The sequence below is a fragment of the Nerophis ophidion genome, linkage group LG25 (assembly GCF_033978795.1).
Source record: "Nerophis ophidion isolate RoL-2023_Sa linkage group LG25, RoL_Noph_v1.0, whole genome shotgun sequence".
NCBI lineage: Eukaryota > Metazoa > Chordata > Actinopteri > Syngnathiformes > Syngnathidae > Nerophis > Nerophis ophidion.
Window position 1 is genome coordinate 20,809,850 of NC_084635.1, and position 26,750 is coordinate 20,836,599.

Genomic DNA, 26,750 nt, shown 5'->3' on the forward strand with positions numbered 1-26,750 from the left:
ACTTCCTCATTCTCCGCCGACCGGGTGTGAACCCAGACCATGGGAAAATTAACATCATAACACAACAACATACACATTAACATCAGCAGGTAGTTACGTTTTGGAGTTTATCTTTTGCGCACTATTGACCAGTGATGCACAGGAAATTTGGGCGAAAAAAAAGACGTACTTGGATCAACGGAACGTAAACAATACACAATTTAAGATGACGGCTTTAAAAGGAGAGAAAGGCTCCCAGCAGCCCAAAGCAAGTGGGACAATAGGCTTTTGCAGCTTGCTTTTCATTGCGTACATGGAACGACAGAATTCAATAGTTTTCAAACAGAGTACAGCCTACAATAACACCAGAAATAAATGCTAGATTTGTTGCTAGTCATTTTCAACAAAATCTCTACAAAAAAATATTCTAAACAAAGTACATCAAGCAGCAACAATTGAAAAATACAGCAGAAACATGTTAGAAAAAATATATGTTCATACTAAAATTAATAGTAACAGATTGTTTATAAATGTAGTTACACTCGTTTTGCCTTTTTTAAGAAAATATATGCATCATAGCAAATAATATGTCATATTGATCAGGCCCCCACTGCAACAGGTATCTTGGCAATCTAGGGGAAACGCTGTATTAATGTAACAATTCAATAATTTACCCTAATGTTGCAGATGAATACTCTGGAAGATCAGTGTATAGCGTGAGTTTTTGAAACCCTTTGACACACGTTGGATTGTGTTTCAATGGGATTATTAAGAGTGTTAGCATTATATATTAATGCTTGAATTGGTCTTAATATAACGCTGACAAAGACATTGTTTATCTGCAATCATTTGTGAGACAATATATTGTCCAGCAAAATGTGTTGTTGGCCCAGGCCTAACGGTCTCTGTGCTTGTTTCTCACCTTCTCTGTCAAAGTGCTGGCACTCGCAACTTTTTTTCACCATGCGATGGGTTATTTCACAGCTGTACTCAAACAAACCACAGAGATTGAGTCACACTGCAGATGTAACAGCAAAATGCTGAGGGAGATTTTTGTTTGCAAACATGAACAAAAACCCCAAAAATATTTTAAGAAATAAAAATATCGATCTAATGACTCTAGTGATGATCATATATGGACACTACCCTTATTATCAACACCACCAATTAATGGATCGATCAGATTCTCTTACATATCAAATACTGACTGTGACAATGCTGACACACAAACAGTCGTTGTTATATTATCTTCTCTCTAACTCTAGGTTATTTACGTGTTAATTTCCGGTCAATAGCTGCTTACTTTATGCTGCAACATGGTAAAATATACATAGGTCTTCTTAAGGTTTTCCTAGCACCTTTTTCTTGGTGTTGTTTCAAGGTAGGTAAGCTTGACTATCAGCATACCTGCTCCTGGCTTGCTCTCTGTGTAAAATGTGTATATCCTCGCCCTCCAGTGATAATAGTAATTGATAATGATACTTAAAGGCCTACTGAAATGAGATTTTCTTATTTAAACGGGGATAGCAGGTCCATTCTGTGTCAAACTTCATCATTTTCGCGATATTGCCATATTTTTGCTGAAAGGATTTAGTAGAGAACATCGACGATAAAGTTCGCAACTTTGGGTCGCTAATAAAAAAAGCCTTGCCTTTACCGGAAGTAGCAGACGATGTGCTCGTGATGTCACTGGTTGTAGGGCTCCTCACATCCTCACATCCTCACATTGTTTACAATCATAGCCAGCAGAAGCTAGAGATATTCGGACCGAGAAAGCGACAATTTCCCCATTAATTTGAGCGAGGATGAAAAATTTGTGGATGAGGAAATATAGAGTGAAGGCCTAGAAAAAAAAAAGGCGAGGGCAGTGAGAGCGATTCAGATGTTTTTAGACAAATTTACACGGATATTTCTGGGAAATCCCTTATCTGCCTATTGTGTTGCTAGTGTTTTAGTGAGTTAAATAGTACCTTAAAGTCGGAGGGGTGTGGCGACGGGTGTTTTGACGCCAGAGTCTCTGGGAGAAGTCACGGCAGCTGCAGGAGGACGCTGGCTCCGCTGATCTCCGGTAAGAGGCGACTTATTGCCACAATTTTCTCACCGAAAACTGCCGGTTGACATGTAGTCGGGATCCATGTTCGTTTGACCGCTCTGATCCATAGTAAAGCTTCACCTCCGGGAATTTTAAACAAGGAAACACCGTGTGTTTGTGTGGCTAAAGGCTAAAAGCTTCCCACCTCCATCTTTCTACTTTGACTTCTCCATTATTAATTGAACAAATTGCAAAAGATTCAGCAACACAGATGTCCAAAATACTGTGTAATTGCGCAATGAAAAGAGACGACTTTTAGCCGTAAGTGGTGCTGGGCTAATATGTCCCCTCCAACCAATAACGTCACAAACTCGCGTCATCATCGAGTCATCATTCTGCGACGTTTTCAACAGGAAACTCCGCGGGAAATTTAAAATTCTAATTCAGTAAACTGAACCGGCAGTATTGGCATGTGTTGCAATGTTAAGATTTCATCATTGATATATGAACAATCAGATTGCGTGGTCGGTTGTAGTGGGTTTCAGTAGGCCTTTAAGATACAAAAACAATTCCGTTTATTTTCCATAATGGAAGTAGATTTTATCGGTTCAGTGGAGTGGCTCAACATTGTGTATAATACATAATTTACTAGCCGCTCGTCAGCCGAAGAATCTGGTAAATGGTAAATGAGTTGTACTTGTATAGCGCTTTTCTGCCCCTTTTTAAGGAGCCCAAAGCGCTTTGAGAGTATTTCCACATTCGCCCATTCACACACACATTCACACACTGACGACGGGAGCTGCCATGCAAGGCGCTCACCAGGACCCACCAGGAGCAAGGGTGAAGTGTCTTGCCCAAGGACACAATGGACCTGACTAGGATGGTAGAAGGTGGGGATTGAACCAGTAACCCTCAGATTGCTGGCACAGCTACTCTAACAACTTCACCACGCCGTCCCCTGCATTTGTGATCGGCATTTAAGAGGCATTAATCGGCAATGGCTGATCACATACTCTTCCCGATCAATCGGTACATCCCTAGTTACGTGGAGTTACCTCTGGGTACTCCAGCTTAATTCCACTTTCAAAGACATGCACTTGGGGATAGGTTGATTGGCAACATTAAATGGGCCCGAGTGTGCAAATGTGAGTGTGATTGGTTGTCTCTGTGTTGGCAACTTGTCCAGAATATACCGTGCCATTCGCCCGAATGCAGCTAGGACTAACTCCAGCCACCCCCGCGTACCCGAGAGTAACAAGCGGTAGTAAATGGACGGATGGATGGCCCTTAGTGGAAAAAGTTTGGACATCCCTGGAATAGGGTATAGTTTGTCTTTTTATTTTGTACAATCTATTTTAAATACAGTGTGTTGCTCTATCACATTATCACGGGTATAGTACAGCTATGAATGTAAACAAAACCTACATCCAGCAAAATTGGCTAATATGCACCCACAATGCATTGCGAAATCCCATGCCCTTTTGAGCCCTATACAAATTTGAATTGTGCTGAGGGTTGTTGAGTTGAGTCGAGTTTGAGTTTATATGGAACATGCATGTATGCAACATGATAAATCACAATTCTCAGTTTCTCTATTCAACATGTTCGAAAAGTATTAAGAAGTAGCAGAGCTTATTTAATCATACCCCTTTTCCTTTACATACACGTTGCTAAAACGTTTGTTCACTTCCTGTTTTCAATTTATACACAATATACTCCATAAGTAATAATAACAAATAAATAATTGGTGTAGAAAGTTTAATTTCATATGGTGAGTAAGATTATCTTGAAGATGAATGGATGGATGAAATAAATTCAGAATTTTTATCATGGTTCTTCTATTTTGTACTTTGTAAACAGTTTGAGTTTGAAGAGTCATTGGACATTTCTTTTAAGTAGAACAATACATGAAAGACATCTACTCAACTGTTTTTCAACCTTTTTTGAGCCAAGGCACATTCTTTGCATTGAAAAAATCAGGGGTCGGTCAAACCACTAGCAGAAATCATTAAAAAACGAAATTCAGTTGACAGTAAAAAGTCGTTGTTGCAAATGTTGGATATGACTTTAAACCATAACCAACCATGCATCACTATAACTCTTGTCTCAAAGTAGGTGCACTGTCACGACCTGTCACATCACGCCGTGACTTATTTTGAGTTTTTTGCTGTTTTCCTGTGTGAAGTGTTTTAGTTCTTGTCTTGCACTCCTATTTTAAGGTTTCTCTTTTTTTGTTATTTTCCTGTAGCAGTTGTATGTCTTCCGTTGAGCGATATTTCCCGCATCTACTTTATTTTAGCAATCAAGAATATTTCAGTTGTTTTTATCCTTCTTTGTGGGGACATTGTTGGTTGTGATGTCATGTTCGGCTTTACATTGTGGACACCGCCTTTGCTCCATAGTAAGTCTTTGCTGTCATCCAGCATTCTGTTTTTGTTTACTTTGTAGCCAGTTCAGTTTTAGTTTCGTTCTCCATAGACTTCCCTAAAATTCAACACCTTTTCTTAGCGGCACTCACCGTTCATTTATTTTTGGTTAAAGCATTAGACACCTTTTTACCTGCACACTGCCTCCCGCTGTTCCCGACATCTACAACGCAATTAGCCACTTACTGTTATGGAAGAGTATTACACGGTTACTCTGCCGAGCTCTAGACAGCAACGACACTCAACAACACATAATTTGCAGACAATAATTACTGGTTTGCAAAAAATATTTTTAACCAAAATAGGTGAAATGAGATTATCTCCCACGGAACGCCAGACATTATCTTACGGCACACTAGTGTGCCGCTAACCTGACTCTCGCCAGACCCTTGTAGTTCGCTGAGCTCCACAAGGATCTGGGTTCAAAAGCATTGCAAACTCTTTCCAAATAGCAGAAAAAATAATGAACCAATCAGGATCGCCGGGCCGAGTTTCATATATGTTATGTAGCGACTGTTTGATTCAAACAATGGCAGCCCTCGCTGCGTTGTGTGCTGACATTGATACTGCTATTGCAACTGTTTTGTCGAATCTATCGAATATTATTTACTTAAAATATGACCAGAGAACGGCTTTGAATGCATTTATTGGTGGCAAGGATGTTTTGGCTCTTCTTACGACCGTGTTTGGATTTCGCAGTCTCGCTCTCATCAGCGTTACGGGTTTATATCGATGTGAGTCGTTAAAGTAGCACGTCATTCAGGATAACAGACAAGTGGTTCATCCAATCACAAACAATGATTTTTTTTAACAAGGCCCGCCTTCTGGTAATGAACCAATCAGGTTCGCCGGGGGGGATTTCATAGATGTGACTAGCGCCGAAGCCACTGTTTGATTCACACAACAATGGCGGCACACAGCCCTTGCTGCTATTGCAACTGTTTTGTCCAATCTATCGAATGTTAATTATTTAAAAGATGAACAGAGAACGTTTCGCTCAGTCGTTATCCAATATGTCAGCTGTTCCATTTTGGATTCGGCAGCGTCACGGGTTGATTTCGATGTGAGTGGTTGAAGTAGCACGTCTTTCATGAAAAGGGACTAGGGCTGGGCGATATGGCCTTTTTTTAATATCTCAAGATTTTTAGGCCACATCGCGATACTCGAAATTTTGCCTTGGCCTTGAATTAACACTTGATGCATATAATCAGAGCAGCATGATGATTCTATGTGTCTACATTAAAACATTCTTCTTCATATTGCATTATTATATGCTCATTTTAAACTTGCATGCAGAGAAGGAAATAAATACTAAGTCAATTGACCAAAACTGTATTTATTAAAAAGTTATTAAGCAATGACACAAATGTTCATGTCATTTCCAAAACAGAAAGTGCAAGATTGTCGGAGACATTTTAAGTGTCAAATAAAAATTAGCTGCATAATAGGAAATCATATAGTGTTTCTCCTTCGCTATGTGGTAATTTACTACGGACGTTATTAAATTCTGTTTTTGACTATTTTTTCAATATGGTGTTGATCTGGAAATGTTTTCCTCAGCATTTTGATGGTGTGGGCGTGTGGCACCGAACGGAGAAGTTGACATGGGGAGTAAGCACTCTTCATTCTCTAGCAGGTAACTTTTCAAATGATGCTACAAATTAGCAGTAATGCTACTTTTTGTAGCAACGCTTTTGGCCCACACTTGATATATTACGGTTGTCTGTTTGACATATTCCCACCTGAAGCCAAACGATAGACCCCCTGCTGTTTTTCTTGGGAATTAATTATTCCTTCATTCGCACTTTCTCTTGTATCACCACTCTCACGGCTCTGCTAGCATCACAGCTAACGTTACCCATGCTGCTACCTCTCTGCTCCGCGAGGGCGTATACGTATATGACGTATGACGTGACAGTATGTGACGTGTGTAAGAAGGTGCGCTTTCTGTCTGTGAGAAGGAGAGACAACAAAGGTCAAGAAGAGCCGGTAATGTAATGACCGCAGCTAAAAGCAACTGCGTGAGAACGTATACTCGAATATCACGATACAGTCATTTTCTATATCGCACAGAGACAAACCCGCGATATATCGCTCAGCCCTATAAGGGACAAGTGGTTTATCCAATCACATACAATGATTTTATTTTTACAAGGCCCCGCCTTCTGGTAATGAACCAATCAGGATCGCCAGGCGGGGTTTCATAGGTGTGACGTAGCCGAAGCGACTGTTTGATTCACACAACAATGGCGGCACGCAGCCCTTGCTGCTATTGCAGCTGTTTTCTTTAAAATATGAACAGAGAATGTTTTTGCTGTGTAGTTATTAAATATGTCGGCTGTTCCATTTTGGATTTCGCAGCGTCGCTTTCATCAGCGCCATGGGTTGATTTCGATGTGAGTGGGCATACGAAGGTCCTGAGTAGTCTGGGGTTCAATCCCGGGCTCGGGATCTTTCTGTGTGGAGTTTGCATGCCCTCCCGGTGAATACGTGGGTTCCCTCCGGGTACTCCGGCTTCCTCCCACCTCCAAAGACATGCACCTGGGGATAGGTTGATTTGCAACACTAAATTGGCACTAGTGTGTGAATGTGAGTGTGAATGTTGTCTGTCTATCTGTGTTGGCCCCGCGATGAAGTGACGACTTGTCCAGGGTGTACACCACCTTCCGCCCAACTGTAGATGAGATAGGCACCCCGCGACCCCAAAGGGAATAAGCGGTAGTAAATGGATGGATGGATGGATGGATGGTTGAAGTAGCAAAATAGCGGACAAGTGGTTTATCCAATCACATACAATGATTTTTTTTTTTTTACAAGGCCCCGCCTTCTGAAATACATCTTCTATTGAGGATTCCCAGATCCTTGTGTGGAGCTCAGCGAACTACAAAGATCTGGCTTGAGTCAGGTTGAAAAACACAGGTCTATTCTACAGACAATACAAACTGTGCTCGATATATTATTGTTGTTACAAAAGCACATGGCTGTGAACATTCTTTTTGTGCTTGCAATCTCAAATCCAAGCACGTTTGCAGAATGTTGCAGCTCAGTTCCTCAGTGTTGAGGTCGCAAAGTTACAAACCCCGTTTCCATATGAATTGGGAAATTGTGTTGGATGTAAATATAAACGGAATACAATGATTTGCAAATCTTTTTCAACCCATATTCAATTGAATGCATTAAAAAGACAAGATATTTGATGTTCAAACTCATGAACTTTATTTTTTTTTTGCAAATAATCAATTTAGAATTTCATGACTGCAAAACGTGCCAAAGTAGTTGGAAAAGGGCATGTTCACTACTGTGTTACATCACCTTTTCTTTTAACAACACTCAATAAAAGTTTGGGAACTTAGGAAACTAATTGTGAAGCTTTGTAAGTGGAATTCTTTCCCATTTTTGTTTTATGTAGAGCTTCAGTCGTTCAACAGTCCAGGGTCTCTGCTGTCGTAATTTACGCTTCATAATGCGCCACACATTTTCGATGAGAGACAGGTCTGGACTGCAAGGGGGCCAGGATAGTAGTACGAAACCACGCTGTTGTAACACTTGTCTTGCTGAAATAAGCAGGGGCGTCCATGATAACGTTGTTTGGATGACAACATATGTTGCTCCAAAACCTGTATGGACCTTTCAGCATTAATGGTGCCTACACAGATGTGTAAGTTTCCCATGCCTTGGGCATTAATGCACCCCTACACCATCACAGATGCTGGCTTTTGAACTTTGCGTCTATAACAATCCAAATGGTTATTTTCCTCTTTGTTCTGGAGGACACCACGTCCTCTGTTTCCAAATATAATTTGAAATGTGGACTCGTCAGACCACAGAACACCTTTCCACTTTCCATCAGTCCATCTTAAGTGAGCTTGGGGCCAGCAAAGCCGGCCGCGTTTCAGGATATTGTTGATAAATGGGTTTGGCATTGCATATTAGAGTTTTAACTTGCACTTACAGATGTAGCGACGAACTGTAGTTACTGACAGTGGTTTTGAGAAGTGTTCCTGAGCCCATGTGATGATATCCTTTACACACTGATGTCGGTTTTTGATGCAGTACCGCCTGAGTGATCAAAAGTGCGTAATATCATCGCTTACGTGCAGTGATTTCTCCAGATTCTCTAAACCTTTTAATGGTTTTACGGACCGTAGATGGTAGAATCCCTAAATTCCTTGCAATAGCTCGTTGAGAAATGTTGTTCTATAACTGTTCGACAATTTGCTTACAAAGTTGTGACCCTCCCCCCATTCTCGTTTGTGAATTACTTAGCATTTCATGGAAGCTGTTTTTATACCCAATCATGGCACCCAACTGTTCCCAATTAGCCTGCACACCTGTGTGATGTTCCATATAAGTGTTTGATGAGCATTCCTCAACTTTATCAGTATTTATTGGCACCGTTCCCAACTTCATTGTCACGTGTTACTGACATCAAATTCTAAAGTTGATGATTATTTACACACACAAAAATGTTTATCAGTTTGAACATCAAATATGTTGTCTTTGTAGCATATTCAACTGAATATGGGTTGAAAATGTTTGCAAATCATTATATCCCGTATATATTTACATCGAACACAATTTCCCAACTCATATGGAAACGGGGTTTGTATTTGACCTAACAATACATAACAAGCCCAGTGCAAGCAGCATATGTCCAATGTTCTGTCAATTGCATTGGGAGACGCTTAGCCAGTGTTTGAGTGAGCAACATGCAGGTTATGTGTACTTACAGGTAGTAGGTGAAGGCACTGAGGCCGCTAGGGACGGCGGTCAGTCCTCTGCTGGAACAGTCCGCACCTCCATCTTCATCGCAGCCGCATGAGGGAGAACAAACAGCCGGGGTCGACTTCTCTTGGCCGGCGGTTCCGAGGCGAAGGAAACACCAAACAGACATCCAATACAAAACAAAACGCATTTTCCCCCTCACGTAGATTCAAGCGACGCCAAAAAAATAGAGGATAATAAAATGTTTGTTTTTTTTTGTCTGTGTGTTTGTTTGTTAATGTCGACGTCGACCTCTGAACGGTGGTCGAAGTTAGGCGTCCGCGCGGTTCCGACTTTTAAAAATAAAAGCGCGTTAAATGTGTCGTTATTGTTAAAAATCCGCCATTGTGTTGAAAGCGGTTATAGAAGGTCTGTGCGTCGCATTAGTCGGTGGAAATAAAGTTGCAGGGCTGCTGGCGACAGCCGCGGTAGCCTACCTTGCTGCCCCATTAAGTAACCACAAACCGAGCGGCGCCTGTAAAGCGCTAAAAAAAAAAAATGCTGGAACGATCGAGGGTTTTTTTTAGTTAGCTGCAGCGGATATATGCTTGTCCTTCTTCTGTGCTCGGAATACGAAGAGTCTACGCGAAGCTCCGCAGGCAGCCTACCGGGCAACCTGGAGCAGCGGGTCCGGCCTGTGTCACACTGCACTGGGCTCCTGCAGCCACCTTCGCTGCTGGCCGGGCGGAAGTTCAACTAGTAAATACTCGAGTACTCAAGTACTCATGTCAGGTACTCTCCGTCTACGACTGACTCGTGTTTCACTCCAACCAAGTACAAATTAATTTGGAATCAATATTTAATATATACATATATATATATATATATATATATATATATATATAAACCTGCTGTGCCAAAATTATAGCATTTGCTTTGTTAGTAAGGGGGTGAACGTCAAAACCATGCAGGAGATCAATACATTTTGGGGATTCTTTTTGTAAAAATACATGGGTCGGAACTTTTTTAACTGAGAGCCATGAAAGCCATCCATCCATCCATCCATCATCTTCCGCTTATCCGAGGTCGGGTCGCGGGGGCAGCAGCCTAAGCAGGGAAGCCCAGACTTCCCTCTCCCCAGCCACTTCGTCCAGCTCTTCCCGGGGGATCCCGAGGTGTTCCCAGGCCAGCCGGGAGACATACTCTTCCCAACGGGTCCTGGTTCTTCCCCGTGGCCTCCTACCGGTTGGACGTGCCCTAAACACCTCCCTAGGGAGGCGTTCGGGTGGCATCCTGACCAGATGCCCGAGCCACCTCATCTGGCTCCTCTCGATGTGGAGCAGCAGCGGATTTACTTTGAGTTCCTCCTGGATGGCAGAGCTTCTCACCCTATCTCTAAGGGAGAGCCCCGCCACCCGGCGGAGGAAACTCATTTCGGCCGCTTGTACCCGTGATCTTAATCCTTTCGGTCATGACCCAAAGCTCATGACCATAGGTGAGGATGGGAACGTAGATCGACCGGTAAATTGAGAGCTTTGCCTCCCGGCTCAGCTCCTTCTTCACCACAACGGATCGATACAACGTCCGCATTACTGAAGACGCCGCACCGATGAGCCATGAAAGCCAAATATTTTAAAACGTTTTTCCGTGAGAGCCATATAATATTTAACACTGAATACAACTAAATGGGCTTCACGGTGGAACAGGGGTTAGTGTGTCTGCCTCACGATTCGAAGGTCCTGAGTAGTTAGGGTTCAATCCCGGGTTTGGGATCTTTCTGTGTGGAGTTTGCATGTTCTCCCCGTGACTGCGTGGGTTCCCTCCGGGTACTCCGGCTTCCTCCCACTTCCAAAGACATGCACCTGGGGATAGGTTGATTGGCAACACTAAATTGGCCCTAGTGTGTGAATGTGAGTGTGAATGTTGTCTGTCTATCTGTGTTGGCCCTGCGATGAGGTGGCGATTTGTCCAGGGTGTACCCCGCCTTCCGCCCGATTGTAGCTGAGATAGGCGCCAGCGCCCCCCGCGACCCTGAAAGGGAATAAGCGGTAGAAAATGGATGGATGGATGGATGTGAATGATATTTATATAGCGCTTTTTCTCTAGTGACTCAAAGCGCTTTACATAGTGAAACCCAATATCTAAGTTACATTTTAACCAGTGTGGGTGGCACTGGGAGCAGGTGGGTAAAGTGTGTTGCCCAAGGACACAATGGCAGTGACTAGGATGGCGGAAGCGGGGATCGAACCTGCAACCCCTCAAGTTGCTGGCACGGCCGCTGTACCAACCGAGCTCTAACGTGAGTATGAATGTTGTCTGTCTATCTGTGTTGGCCCTGCGATGAGGTGGCGACTTGTCCAGGGTGTACCCTGCCTTCCGCCCGATTGTAGCTGAGATAGGCGCCAGCGCCCCCCGCGACCCTGAAAGGGAATAATCGGTAGAAAATGGATGGATGGATGGATGTGAATGATATTTATATAGCGCTTTTTCTCTAGTGACTCAAAGCGCTTTACATAGTGAAACCCAATATCTAAGTTACATTTAAACCAGTGTGGGTGGCACTGGGAGCAGGTGGGTAAAGTGTGTTGCCCAAGGACACAATGGCAGTGACTAGGATGGCGGAAGCGGGGATCGAACCTGCAACCCCTCAAGTTGCTGGCACGGCCGCTGTACCAACCGAGCTCTACCGTGAGTATGAATGTTGTCTGTCTATCTGTGTTGGCCCTGCGATGATGTGGAAACTTGTCTAGGGTGTACACCGCCTTCCACCCAATTGTAGCTGAGATAGGCACCAGCGACCCCAAAGGGAATAAGCGGTTGAAAAATGGATGGATGGATACAACTAAATGCGTGCATTTCTAAGTAAGACCAATATTTTTTTGAGTATAATATGTTTCTTGTTCTTTTTAATAACATTGTTATTCTGAAGCTAACCAATAATGAATAAAATACTTCTTACCATTAATGCCACTTCTTGAACATGTGCTGTAGAAAATGGATGGATGTATCAAAATGCTTCAGAATGTTTTATATTTTGAACGGCGTGGCGCAGTGGAATTGTGGCCGTGCGCAACCCGAGGGTCCCTGGTTTAATCCCCACCTAGTACCAACCTCGTCACGTCCGTAGTGTCCCGAGCAAGACACTTCACCCTTGCTCCTGATGGGTGCTGGTTAGCGCCTTGCATGGCAGCTCCCTCCTTCAGTGTGTGAATGTGTGTGTGTGTGTGTGTGTGTGTGTGTGTGTGTGTGTGTGTGTGTGTGTGTGTGTGTGTGTGTGTGTGTGTGTGTGTGTGTGAATGGGTAAATGTGTCAAGTAGTGTCAAAGTGCTTTGAGTACCTTGAAGGTAGAAAAGCGCTATACAAGTACAACCCATTTATAATTTATAACGTTGTTGTCAGAGTTTATTGTTGTCAAACCCCAAGATGCAGAGAAAGAGGCAGGCATTTTTCAGGTAAACATGTTTTAATTAAAATACTTGAACAAGAACAAAAGAGGTACAACAAAAAGCGCGCACAAGGCGGATAACAAAACTAAAAGAGCTAGCATGGGAGCTAGAAAAAAAAAAGAGCTTAGCATGGAAGTTAACAAAAACAAAAGGGCATAGCGTGGAAGCTAGCGGGTAGCGAGCAGCACTCAGGGAAAAAGACAGGAAACAGACAAAATAAGAGCGCTGACAGGAACTAAAGACAGGAAATACTACACACACAGACAGGAAAATTAAAACACAAACAAACTGTCAGGGGCAAGCCTGACAGTTATTTTTAACACTGTATTTACCAACAGAATTATTCATTACTTATCGTGTTAAACAATGATAGCTGAGATTTACCTGAGAGCCAGATGCAGTCATCAAAAGAGCCACATCTGGCTCTAGAGGCATAGTTTCCCTAACCCTGAAATACATGATATTTAACTCATTATAATGTGTAAAGTTCCCAACATCTCAGTCATAACAAATTACTAGTGTCCTGGGCATTAATTGATTAACGTGGACCCTGACTTTAACAAGTTCAAAAACTTATTCGGGTGTTACCATTTACTAATATGTACATTACTGTGAGATCTACTAATAAAAGTTTCAATCAATCAATGTCCATGGTTAAATTGGGGCCGAATTGTATTTAGAGGCTTAATTTTTTTCACCTTTTTTTTTTTTTTTAAACATAAAATGTATTTTTTTTTTTTTTATTGAGACAAAAAATATTTGCTTTATGTATTTAATATTTGTTTGCTTACTATGTTATAGTATTTATTTGTTCACTGGTCTGTTTCAGAGAACAAGGGCATTGGATACAATTGCTATGGTATGAAAAGGGGTAGGATTAAATAAGCTAGGGGTCGGGAACCTTTTTGGCTGAGAGAGCCATTAAAACCAAATATTTTAAAATGTATTCTTTTTAATAACATTGTCATTCTGAAGCTAGCCAATAATAAATACAATACTTCTTACCGTTAATGTGACTTCTTGAACAGATGGATGGATTAAAATGCATGAGAATGTTTTGTATTTTGAACCTTATTTTCAACACTGCGATCACCAGCGGAATTAATCATTACTTATCGTGTTAACCAATGTCGGCTAAGATTTATCTGAGAGCCAGATGCAGTCATCAAAAGAGCCACATCTGGCTCGAGAGCCCCAGGTTCCCTATCCCTGAAATAAGCTCTGCTTCTTCCTACTCCTTTTCGGATGTGCTGTAATGAAACAACTGGAATTTCGTGATGCATTCCATTGTATCGAATGCCTTTTCAAAATAAACTGAAACATAATTTAAATTAAGGTTCAAATGTTATATGTTATGTGATTGATGTTACGTACTAAACATTGATTTATAGAAACATAAATGTTTTGTGTGCAAACATTTTTTTTAAACCATTAAAGGGGTCATGTTTATCAATCAATCAATCAAACTGTATTTATATAGTGCTTTTCATACACAGCCTGTAGCAAACACAAAGTGCTTTACACAAAAAAAGAACAAAGGAAAAAAACCCGCATTCATACAAACACACGCACACGCACAAAAGAAACGCAAACTTAAAAAAAAGTATAACACATGAGTTGAGTTTGAGTTTATTTGGAACATGCAAGCATACAACATGATACATCACAATTTCCAGTTTCTCTATTCAACATGTTCGAAAAGGGGTAGGAAGAAGTAGAGCTTATTTAATCTTACCCTTTCCCTTTACATAGCAGTTGCTAAAACGTTTGTTCACTTCCTGTTCTCAATTGATTCACAATATACCCCATAAGTAATAATAATACAAATAAATGAATAATAATTGGTGAAGTAAGTTTTATTTTATATGGTGAGGTGAGTAAGATTATCTTGAAAATGAATGGAGGGATGAAATAAAATCAGAATGTTTATCGTGATTTTTCTTATTTGTACTTTGTAAACATTTTAAGTTTGAATAGTTTCTTGGAGTGGATATATGATATCCACCCATCCGTTTTCTAATGCTTGTCCCTTTTATGGTGGCGGGGGGTGCTGGAGCTTATCTCAGCTGCTTCCGGGCGGAAGGCAGCGTACACCCTGGACAAGTCACCACCTCATCGCAGGGCCAACACAGTTAGACAGACAACATTCACACTCACATTCACACACTAGGGCCAATTTAGTGTTGCCAATCAACCTATCCCCAGGTGCATGTGGGAGGAAGCCGGAGTACCCGGAGGGAACCCACGCAGTCACGAGGAGAACATGCAAACTCCAGACAGAAAGATCCCTAGCCCGGGATCGAACTCAGAACCTTTGTATTGTGAGGCACATGCACTAACCCCTGCGCACCGTGCTGCCCGGATATATGATATAATATATGTAAAACAGAATATAAATAATACATTAATAGGTTAACAGGAACATACAATTGAGACAATAATTGTAGTAATAATAAATATAAATACAAAAAATACATAATAAAAATACAAAATGTAAAAAAAAAAACATTTTAAACATGGAAATAGTTTGATATGATCAGTAAAAAGCATGTTTTCTACTTTATCTATCTATCTATCCATCTATCCATCTGTCTATCTGTCTATCTATCTATCTATCTATCTATCGATCGATCGATCGATCTATCTATCTATCTATCTATCTATCTATCTATCTATCTATCTATCTATCTATCTATCTATCTATCTATCTATCTATCTATCTATCTATCTATCTATCTATCTATCTATCTATCTATCTATCTATCTATCTATCTATCTATCTATCCATCCATCCATCCATCCATCCATCCATCCATCCATCCATCCATCCATCCATCCATCCATCCATCCATCCATCCATCCATCCATCCATCCATCCATCCATCCATCCATCCATCCATCCATCCATCCATCCATCCATCCATCTATCTATCTATCTATCTATCTATCTATCTATCTATCTATCTATCTATCTATCTATCTATCTATCTATCTATCTAAAACACCTTCTTCTGGTGGTTCTTTAGTCAAAAGTGTGCATAGATTATGTTTGACAGGCCATCTTCAAGCCATTTTCTGACTGTCTCTTCAGGATGCACCGTTTTGTGTCTTATTTACGTGCCTCCACTTTGACAAGGTGTTCTCCTCGTCAGCCATGTTGTACTTTTCAGCACTTCATAGCGAGTCTACTGACAGACTTAGTTCAAAATATACGCTATTTTGCGTTTATAATGGCAACAGCGGAGGATGCATGTGCATGTACGAGCCAGTGTGCCCCACAAGATAATAGAGGAAAAAGAAGATGCTTTTTGACTATGGCGGTTATGCACAAAGCCCTTATATATGTAAAATATCATATAAATAATACATTGATAGGCTAATATAAACATACAATTGAGAGAATAACAGTAGTAATAATAGATATAAATAGAAAAAAGTTACACAAAAAAATACAAAATGTAAAAATAACATTTAAAACATGGAAAGAGTTTAACATATCAGTAAAAAGCCTGTTTTTCTATTTTTTAAAAACTTTCTTCTGGTCAACATGTAATAAATGGGTTGTACTTGTATAGCGCTTTTCTACCTTCAAGGTACTCAAAGCGCTTTGACATTACTTCCACATTTACCCATTCACACACACGCACACACTGATGGAGGGAGCTGCCATGCCAGGCGCCAACCAGCACCCATCAGGAGCAAGGGTGAAGTGTCTTGCTCAGGACACAACGGACATGACGGGGTTGGTACCAGGTGGGAATTGAACCCGGGACCCTCGGGTTGCACACGGCCACTCTTCCACTGCGCCACGCCGTCCCCAATGGTGGTTCTTTGGTCAAAAGTGTGAATAGACTATGTTTCACAAGCCGTCTTCAAGTTGTTTTCTGACTATCTCTTCAGAATGCACCATTTTGTGTAGTATTTATGTGCCTCCACTTTGACAGGGTCTTCTCCCCATCAGCCATGTTGTAGTTTTTAGCCCTTCATAGTGAGTCTACTGACAGATTTAGTTCAAACTATACGCTACATTGCATTAAAAATGGCAACAGCGGTGGATACATGTGCATGTACGAGCCAGTGTGCCCCACAATATAATAGAGGGAAATAAGATGCTTATTGACTATGGCGGACATGCACAAAGCCCTTATATATGTAAAATATAATATAAATAATACATTAATAGGTAAGTAGGAACCTACAATTGATGGAATGATAGTCTCAATAATAGTTATAAATAGAAATATTACACAATAAAAATATAACATGTAAAAAGAACATTTAAAACATGGAAAGAGTTTAACATGATCATTAAAAAGCCTGTTTTTCGACTTTTAAAACCCTTCATTCTAATCTACATGTAATGGTTCTTTGGTCAAAAGCGTGCATTGATTCTGTTTTACAAGCCATCTTTAAGCCGTTTTCTGACTCTCTCTTCCGGATGCACCATTTTGTGTCTTATTTACGTGCCTCCACTTTGACATGGTCCTCTCCCCATCAGCCATGTTGTAGTTTTTAGCCCTTCATAGTTAGTGTACTGACAGATTTAGTTCAAACTATACGCTACATTGTATTAAAAATGGCAACAGCAGTGGATACATGTGCATGTACGAGCCAGTGTGCCCCACAACAAGATGATAAATGTATACCATAAATTTATAATCTGTTGATGCCACACCTGGGAAAAACTTCATCAAATAGGTAAATTCCAAACACCTAATTTCCAAGAAGTATACAGTATATATGAAGAAGGGATTATTTTATAAATATTTCCCAACTCCTCCACATGTTTGATTTGAAATTTTCGGGACTTATGCACATACAAAAACACAACAGCAGGTACCAATAGGTCAGAAAAGTTGGTTTTGCAAAATGTTTCCCCCTTAAAACATAAATTCATAAACCTTTCAAAGTCCGCTCTGACTGGGATTTGAACCCGGCACCTTTGCCTTAGAAATAAGTACTGAAGCGGTGCACCATGGGAGCAATAATCTCTTGCAGCAGTAAGCAGCTATGAATACATTTTCGGTTAAAATTTCATAAATGAAGCGCCCGTCATTCATTATTTAAACAATTTACATGCGCTTCTTCACACTAACCAAGCAAACTGTGGTGCCCTACATCTTTAGGGGCAGTGTGGCCGTCCAACAATAAATAGTTTTTAGATTTGCTGCAGATTAATTTAAATTAATCACGGTTAAATATCAGAATTTTTTTTTAATATAAGTCAATTGTTTTTCATTTTTCATGAGCAAAGAAACTCAATAATGAAGAGAACATATGAATACAATTACAGGGTTTATTCAACAGCTTTAACATAATTTTTATGTTAATAAATAACTTGACAATATTTTATGTGGCCTTTTATCTTTTTTGTTGTCGACCATTATCTTTTTTTTTAATGTGGCACTTTGTCTTTTTTCCTAAATGTATCAGTTTGTTAAATTTTGACAATATGTTTCATAACATATCGTTCATAACAAATTACAAGTGTCATCCTACAATAAAACATTTAATCATATACATTTTAGGCTAAAAGTTGATTAATTTCAATTAATCAGAATTAAATATCTTCATTTTTAATCTATATTAATTGTGTTTCCTTTTAGACTCAAGAATGAAGCGAATACATACAGCATATGCTCTTAACATGTTTATTAAACACCTTTAAAATAAAATTCAATCAATGTTAACCAAATTAATGTTTTTCTAAACCAGGGGTATCTAAAGTGCAGCCCAGGTGCCACATACGAACCGCAGGTAATTTTTTTAACGGCCCACGGCGCATTCTAAAAATAATATTAAAAAAATAATAATAATGAAAAGTAAACATTCAAAAAGTGGGAAAAAAAGGTAAAGTGTAATGAGGAAAAAGTTGCAATATTGGTTCAAATAACACAAAGCTGCCATGAAGGCAGTTTTTTTTTTTTTATTCAAAACTGTCATTGCTCAAAAAGTAATAATGAATCAAAATCAATGTTGTTTTGAATTAAATTACTTCACATCAAATATTTCATTTAGATTCTTTTTAGGGAGAAATAATACAGATTTTGCGTTTTTGCCCAATAAAAAACAAAGATTGTTTGACAAAAAGGGTATAACACTAACAAAAAAACATTAAAAAAATAAAATAAAAGCTCATATGGATCAATGGATAGATCTGAAGTTTTGTGATGAGGTGGGGACTTGTCTAGGTCGTACCCCACCTTCCGCCCGAATGCAGCTGAGATAGGCTCCAGCACCTCCGCGACCCCGAATGGGACAAGCGGTAGAAAATGGATGAACATTAATCTCACTCTGTAAAAAAATTAAGGCAGAAACCAGGGCAGCACTGCACACAGTGGGTGTGCATCCCTCTACTCGGATTGGAATGGTGTGGACATTATTGTGATTGGACTTAAAAGTAAAAGGAACTGTGTTTTAAGTACAAGCTGTCTAGGAGCATAGATGCAGTAGAGTAGTAGACAGGCTGTGAGAAAAGGCTCAGCTGGCGCTTGTAAGTAGAGGACTTAAGAGTGATATGCGCGTTCATGTCTCCAAAACATCCAAAAAAGTCGTTACATTTGACGCTAGTCGCTTTTGAGAAAGAAAGTTACTAAGAGGAGTTGAAAAGATACTAGATTTAGCTAGAAAGTTGTGGAGTTGACAAGGTTGCTGTCAGGACGCGGAGTCGAACCCACGTTTCCTCTGAAGCTGGAGCTGCTGGCACCTGCGCTGGCATCGCGCTCAGACACGCCCCTGCTCGAGCTGAGTGCAACACACCCACACAGCAACGAGCCTGCAGACAATCATTGATCAGCGCACCTGGTCTTGATGAGGGAGACCGGCATAAAGACCAGCGGACCCGAGGAACCTTTGCCAGAATGTCGCTAACCTTCCAGTAAGCATAACGTCTGGCATAGCCTTTCCCCGTGCTTTACTCACGTTTGTTTTGCATTCTTTCTCTGAGTCTGCGGGTTAATGTCCTTTTTATCTTCCACAGTGACTCCCCTGTCTTCCGTGATCGGGACTTGTCACTCGACATCCGTCCGGATTCCTGACTGCCATCCTCGATCCACCATCTTTTTGCTCAGACCCAAACCACGTTGCCTCGCTCCTTCCCTTGACCTCTTGCCTGTCCACGAAATGCCTCTTCGCCTTGCCCCTCTTGAGTCGACGAAGGATTCAACCAACACTCACAGACAACAACCCCTGGTAACATATCCATTATTAATATTACACATTGTCTACACTCATTCTCTTGAGTAGCATACACACGCCATGTAATCATCAAATGTTTAAATAAACCTTGTGAAACCGCAGTTCTGCCCTGATAGTCGCCTCCTTCCCTTCCTAGTACACAACAGTAGCTTTTGATTGGTTTACATTGAGTGGTGCCTTCTATGGTTGGCTAGTTTTAGGCATACGAATTTATGGATTGGTCTGGTTATTTCAGTCCAAAAGTCAGTTACTCGAACTACAACATGTAGGAAAAATGCTTATTATGAAAAAATATGGTAAACAATGGATGGATGGATAGAGTAGTGACTGGGGAAACATAAGCATAATAAATATTAGGGGGCGTGTGGCTTGAGAAAATGTTAAATGCTTACTTGCTAACCTTGAGATCTACGAATTCGGGAGATGGGGTGGGGGGTGTATATTATAGCGTCCCAGAAGAGTTAGTGCTGCAAGCGGTTCTGGGTATTTGTTCTGTTGTGTTTTTGTGTTATGGTGGGCATATTCTCCTGAAATGTGTTTGTCATTCTTGTTTGGTGTGGGTTCAGAGTGGCGCATGTTTGTAACAGTGTTAAAGTTGTTTATTTGGCCACCCTCAGTGTGACCTGTATGGCTGTTGACCAAGTATGCCTTGCATTTGTGTGCATGAGAGCCGCATATATGAAGTGTCTGGGCCGGCACACTGTTTGTATGGAGGAACAGCAGAAGTGACGACAGGTTGTAGAGGACGCTAAAGGCAGCGCAATATTGTTGTCCGGGTGGAAATCGGGTGAAATTCGGGAGACCGGTTGCCACGGGAGATTTTCAGGAGAGGCACTGAAATTCGGGAGTCTTCTGGAAAAATCGGGAGGGTTGGCAAGTATGGTTAAATGGTGTAACTCTCACACTCAGAGCGTGAGGCTTGGCAGCCCAGACTACTTATTGTTTTACAATGTGAAAATTAATGAGAGTGTTCATGTAAAGATGGAGTTTGTTAAAGGGGAGAATGTTTTTTTTTTTTCCCAACAACATAACTGATTACTGCTCACAGCAGACTTCATGAGAGCCAACAAACATAATACCACATCACTTACTGTACAATGTCTGCTGTCGTTATGATTTCATTTAGAAAATGAATGAAAGTGGACACAAAATATAATGACAACAACTCCATAGGAGACTGGAATTATTCTTCAAAGTCTTAGAAATTGCAGAATAAAATAACCAGACAATATGGCATGAATACTCAGTGTGGCTCGAGGTGGAGGGGAAATCACAGCCTTTTCCAGCACAAATGGCCTTGTATGTACACTCTTACAGTTGTTTATGTTGCATGTCCTTCCTGATGCAAACATTCCATTTGTCCAATGGTCAGTAGTTAGGGCCCGGGCAGGGAATTGACCAAAGGACAAATATGATTACAACCTTAAATTTGCCAACATGCAGTATGTCATGATATTTCATGACTGCCTTGGACTTTTTTTTTTTTTGTTCTTTCTTTAGTTTCTGTATTACAAACCCCGTTTCCATATGAGTTGGGAACTTGTGTTAGATGTAAATATAAACGGAATACAATGATTTGCAAATAATTTTCAACCCAAATTCAGTTGAATATGCCACAAAGACAACATATTTGATGTTCAAACTGTAAACATTGTTTTTTGTTGCAAGTAATCATTAACTTTAGAATTTGATGCCAGCAACACGTGACAAAGAAGTTGGGAAAGGTGGCAAATACTGATAAAGTTGAGGAATGCTCATCAAACACTTATTTGGAACATCCCACAGGTGTGCAGGCTAATTGGGAACAGGTGGGTGCCATGATTGGGTATAAAAACCGCTTCCCAAAAGATGCTCAGTCTTTCACAAGAAAGGATGGGGCGAGGTACAGCCTTTTGTCCACAATTGCGTGAGCAAATAGTCAAACAGAGTAAGAACAACAAATCTCAAAGTGCAATTACAAGAAATTTATGGATTTCAACATCTACGGTCCATGATATCATCAAAAGGTTCAGAGAATCTGGAGAAATACCTCCGCGTAAGCGGTATGGCCGGAAACCAACATTGAATGACCGTGACCTTGGATTCCTCAGACGGCACCGTATCAAACACCGTCATCAATCTCCAAAGGATATCACCACGTGGGCTCAGAAACACTACAGAAAACCACTGTCACTAAAAACAGTTTGTCGCTACCTCTGCAAGTGCAAGTTAAAGCTCTACTATGAAAAACGACGGCCATTTATCAACAACATCCAGAAACGCCGCCGGCTTCTCTGGGTCCGAGATCATCTAAGATGGACAGATGCAAAGTGGGAAAGTGTTCTGTGGTCTGACGAGTCCACATTTCAAATTGTTTTTGAAATATTCGACATCGTGTCATCCGGACCAAAGGGGGAAACGAACCATCCAGACTGTTATCGACGCAAAGTTCAAAAGCCAGCATCTGTGATGGTATGGGGGTGCATTATTGCCCAAGGCATGGGTAACTTACACATCTGTGAAGGCACCATTAATGCTGAAAGAAGGAAAAAAAGAGTGCGGGTACTTTCCTGGCCCGCCTGCAGTCCAGACCTGTCTCCCATCGAAAATGTGTAGTGCATTACGAAGTGTAAAATACGACAGCGGAGACCCCGAACTGTTGAACGACGGAATCTCTACATAAAACAAGAATGGGAAAGAATTCCACTTTCAAATCTTCAACAATTAGTTTCCTCAGTTCCCAAACGTTTATTGAGTGTTGTTAAAAGAAAAGGTGATGTAACACAGTGGTGAACATGCCCTTTCCCAACTATTTTGGCACATGTTGCAGCCATGAAATTCTAAGTTAATTATTATTTGCAAAAAAAAAAAAAAAATTGTATGAGTTTAAAGATCAAATATCTTGTCTTTGTAGTGCATTCAATTGAATATGGGTTGAAAATAATTTGCAAATCATTGTATTGCGTTTTTATTTACCTCTAACACAATTTCCCAACTCATATGGGAACGGGGTTTGTAAGTCCCATCTTAAAACTCATTTGTATACACTAGCCTTTAAATAGACCCCCTTTTTTGGACCAGTTGATCTGCCGTTTCTTTTCTTTTCTCCTCTACCCTCCTCTCCCTTGTGGAGGGGGTAGGGGGTGCAGAAGTCCGGTGGCCATGGATGAAGTGCTGGCTGTCCAGAGTTAGGTCCCGGGGGCGGACCTGTGCATCGGTTGGGGACATCTCTGCGCTGCTGACCCGTCTCCGCTTGGGATGGTCTCCCGCTGGCCCCACCATGGACTGGACTTTCACTATTATGTTCGATCCACTATGGACTGGATCTTTCACAATATCACGTTAGACCAACTCGACGTCCATTTCATCCGGTGTCCTCTAGAGGTGAGGGGTCACCCACATTTGCAGTCCTCTCCAAGGTTTGTTATAGTCATTCACATTGACGTCCCACTGGGTTGTGAGTTTTTCCTTGCCCTTTTGTGGGCTCTGAACCGAGGATGTCGTTGTGGCTTGTGCCGCCCTTTGAGACACTTGTGATTTAGTGCTATAGAAATAAAAATTGATTAATTGATTGATTAAATGTGCAACGTACAAAACACATGAAAAAAACTATATTGTAACATTACCATACAAAAACAACAATACATTGAAATTCTGACTTCCCAGTACAAATGGTAGACATCATTTATGCTTCCAAAATAGGGATGGCAATTTTTAAGATTTTTCCGGTTTTGATTCCACTTTCAATTCTGCAGAACGATTAGTTTTTTTATGGGTTCTCTAATTGATTTTAATTTAGATAAAAGGATAACAAACAAGTTGATTAGCGTTAACTTTCCTCAGATTAGAATACACAACAGTAAGGTGTTAAGAGGCCGACAACCTCCATGGTAATTGATAAGTAATATGATAATACAACTAATAGTCTCCAGTGGAAATAAACTAAATAGTAAAGAAAATTATTATTTTTAAAGAAATATATGAGCTGACTACTCAAAAGTAATACTTTGTCAACGAGTGACAAATCCAAGCAACTCAAGTCCGATGTAAGTGTGCATTGTGCAATTTGGTGACAGGCATGATTTATGATGTGCAATAAACGTCCAAGGAGTAGGGAAGCGAGGAAACAGCTGACCATTCCATGATGTAAATGTGGCAGCATAAATTGCTTAACAGCTAAATGACAGTTTATAGCAATGGACCCTTTTGTGGTTTCTTTGTTACTTTTGCCATGTACCTTGTAGTGCATCTTGCTACAATTCTCCACGAATAGCTTCACCTTTAGCTTAGTTAAATTTTCCAAGTAACTTGCCCATCACTGGAGTTTTTTTTTACCATTGCAAAGATGAAAACGGAGCTGTGTCAATCAATCCACATCTTGTTGTTGGCCATTTAATGTTTTTGCTTCAGGGGAAACAAATACATGCTGCACAGTTTGAATATGGTGTTGTTTTACATTGAACAAAGACAACTATTGTGTTTGTTTCTCATTTGAGCATGTCCGAAAATGGAGTAGGAAGAAGCAGTGCTTATTAAATCCTACCCGTTTTTGTTAACCCATTTGTCTGTAAAACGACAGCGAACAAATGAATACTGTATCCCCAGTAAATACATAAATAAACAATGAATACATTTCTCATTAGTAAATAGTTTCGTAATTTATGATTTATGTAATGAAATTAATAAGAATATCTAATTTTTCAAAAAGGTTCAAGATGTTTACCACGATTCTTCTTTTTTGTACTTTATAAAAAGTCTGAGTTTGAACAGTTTTTTTCTAAATCGGATTATATTAACACATTGTCCGGCTTCTTTCCTTAATCAATTCTGTGATTTATTTCCACATACTGAGATGCTTAAGTCTTAAGGGCATATTTTTTAATATGAGATATCCAGCTCACTTTATCATCTATTATTGCCCCCCAAAAATGTACTCTGTCAGTAACTACTCAGTCTATTTGTATTTATGTTTGACTTTCTCTTCTGTTGTTACAAAATTGCATTGTTTTAGTTTTATTGAGGTTCTAAGATAGTCTGTTTTTGTCAAACCATCTTTTAAATTTGTTTATTTAGTCTGTTATCATTTGTATTAAATTTGTGTAAATGGGTGGTATAGCTCGGTTGGTAGAGCAGCCATGCCAGCAACTTGAAGGTTTCAGGTTCGAATCCCGCTTCCACCATCCTAGTCACTGCCATTGTGTCCTTGGGCAAGACACTTTACCCACGTGCTCCCAGTGCCACACACACTGGTTTAAATGTAAAAAAAAAAAAATTAGATGTTGGGTTTCACTATGTAAAGCGCTTTGAGTCACTAGAGAAAAAGCGCTATATAAATATAATTCACTTCACTTCTCTCCTGAACAAAACACACTTGCGTCGTCTGCAAATAATGCAAACATGAAGTCCTTTGTAACTTTACAAATGTTTATTTAGAGATTGAACAATTTTGGTCCCAGTATTGATCCCTGGGGTATGCCAAATGTATATTTAGCGCCGTAGACGTGTGTTTGCCTATAACTTCACATATTGCTCCATGCAGGTTAAGTAGCTTCTTACCCAGTTTAAGACCAGCCCTCTGATTCCACATCATTATAATTTGTTAAGTAAGATATTATGATTAATTGTGTCAAATACTTTTGTTTGATCTCTAAACACTGCAGCTGCACAATGTTTACCATCCATTGCATTAATATTCTCTACCGTTATTCTGCTTGATTCCATCAAGATTGAGATGTTCGCTCTGTATCTGTATTGGTTGTCTGCGAGTGTTTGTCAAATTCGTAAAGATAGTGTTGAAAAACAGTCTGGGTCTGATGCCATGCTGTTGTTAGAAGAGGCGACTGATCATTGAGTATGTATACATTTGAAGAGATCTGGGACATACAGTTCTGTGTTTGAATTTTTTTTGTTGTTCTAACCCCCAAGATGCATATCTGAACTGGTCGTGAACACTGTATTGAAATTTCTGCCTGATTCACAAATGCGTCCGTGAGACTTTCCTTTCATGGCAGAAGTTTCTTAGGAAAACAATTTAAGTGGGTGTTACAATGTTTTTTAAATTTATAATTTTTTTCCATATGCCTGTTATCAGACTGTGGACTATGGTGCAGTTTTCTGCGTGGAATGTTTTCCCGAGATGCAAAAAAACTGGACCGTACATGGTGTGAAGGTGATTTAATAATACTATAAAAAGTGAAAACAAAAGGCGGAGACAAAAACTTGGCTAAGGAAACAAAAAAAGCACTTTGACGTAAACTGAGAACATAAAACAGCAGACACTAATTTTGGCATAAATAAACGAAAAAACTTACTTGCGGTGACGTGAGCAGGGCAGCATGGACTATGAAATTGCAAGAAAGAGTAAACATCGAGCTCATAGAGCAAAACCCTGTGTCGGTGTGCGTACCGCTTGTAGAAAGTCACGTGACCGATCATGAGCTGTTTTGGTCACGTGAGCGATACGCGACCTGTGTCGCACTGACGCCTTGCGCGCCAAACTGTGATTATAAAGAAGCGCATCTGTCAACGAGATGTTGCTGCCAACAGAATCGTCCCACTTCTGTCGTTGGTCATTTGTAATTTATCGTCGTCGGAGATCATGGAGCAGCTTCAGGCAAAAGGAAAGATTTCCGCCGTGAAATAATAACTAAGAAGAGAAATCGTCTAAAATTTAATACGTTGGAATTATTTTTTTTTTAATAAAAATGTGTAAAAAAAATATATATATAATAATTCCCAGTCCACAAGTATCCTCATTCACAACACGTTCTCTTAGATTTCCATGTTATGATATGTATTCACGTTATTTATTGACTGTATCTAAAAAAGATACAAATATATTTTTATTTAAATGAAGATATAAAATAATTATAAATGAAATACAATGACTTGGTTTATATTTTTGTATTAACTAGGTCATAAAATTAGTGTCAGTTGAGTCGGTCCATAGGTTGCCTGTAGGGATTCTTAATGTCCAGCAGATATCAG

The 26,750-nt window shown here is 40.2% G+C and overlaps 1 protein-coding gene across 1 annotated transcript in view; it reads right to left on the reverse strand.

Moving 5' to 3' along the window:
* The window catches only part of lgr4 (leucine-rich repeat containing G protein-coupled receptor 4), a 91,270-nt gene extending 81,370 nt beyond the window's left edge, over positions 1-9,900 (reverse strand). Inside the window, exon 1 of the mRNA XM_061887215.1 lies at positions 9,168-9,900. Within this exon, the coding sequence (XP_061743199.1) occupies positions 9,168-9,352 (185 nt within the window). The 5' untranslated portion in view covers positions 9,353-9,900. The remainder of the gene's footprint in view (positions 1-9,167) is intronic.
* Positions 9,901-26,750: the final 16,850 nt, after the last annotated feature.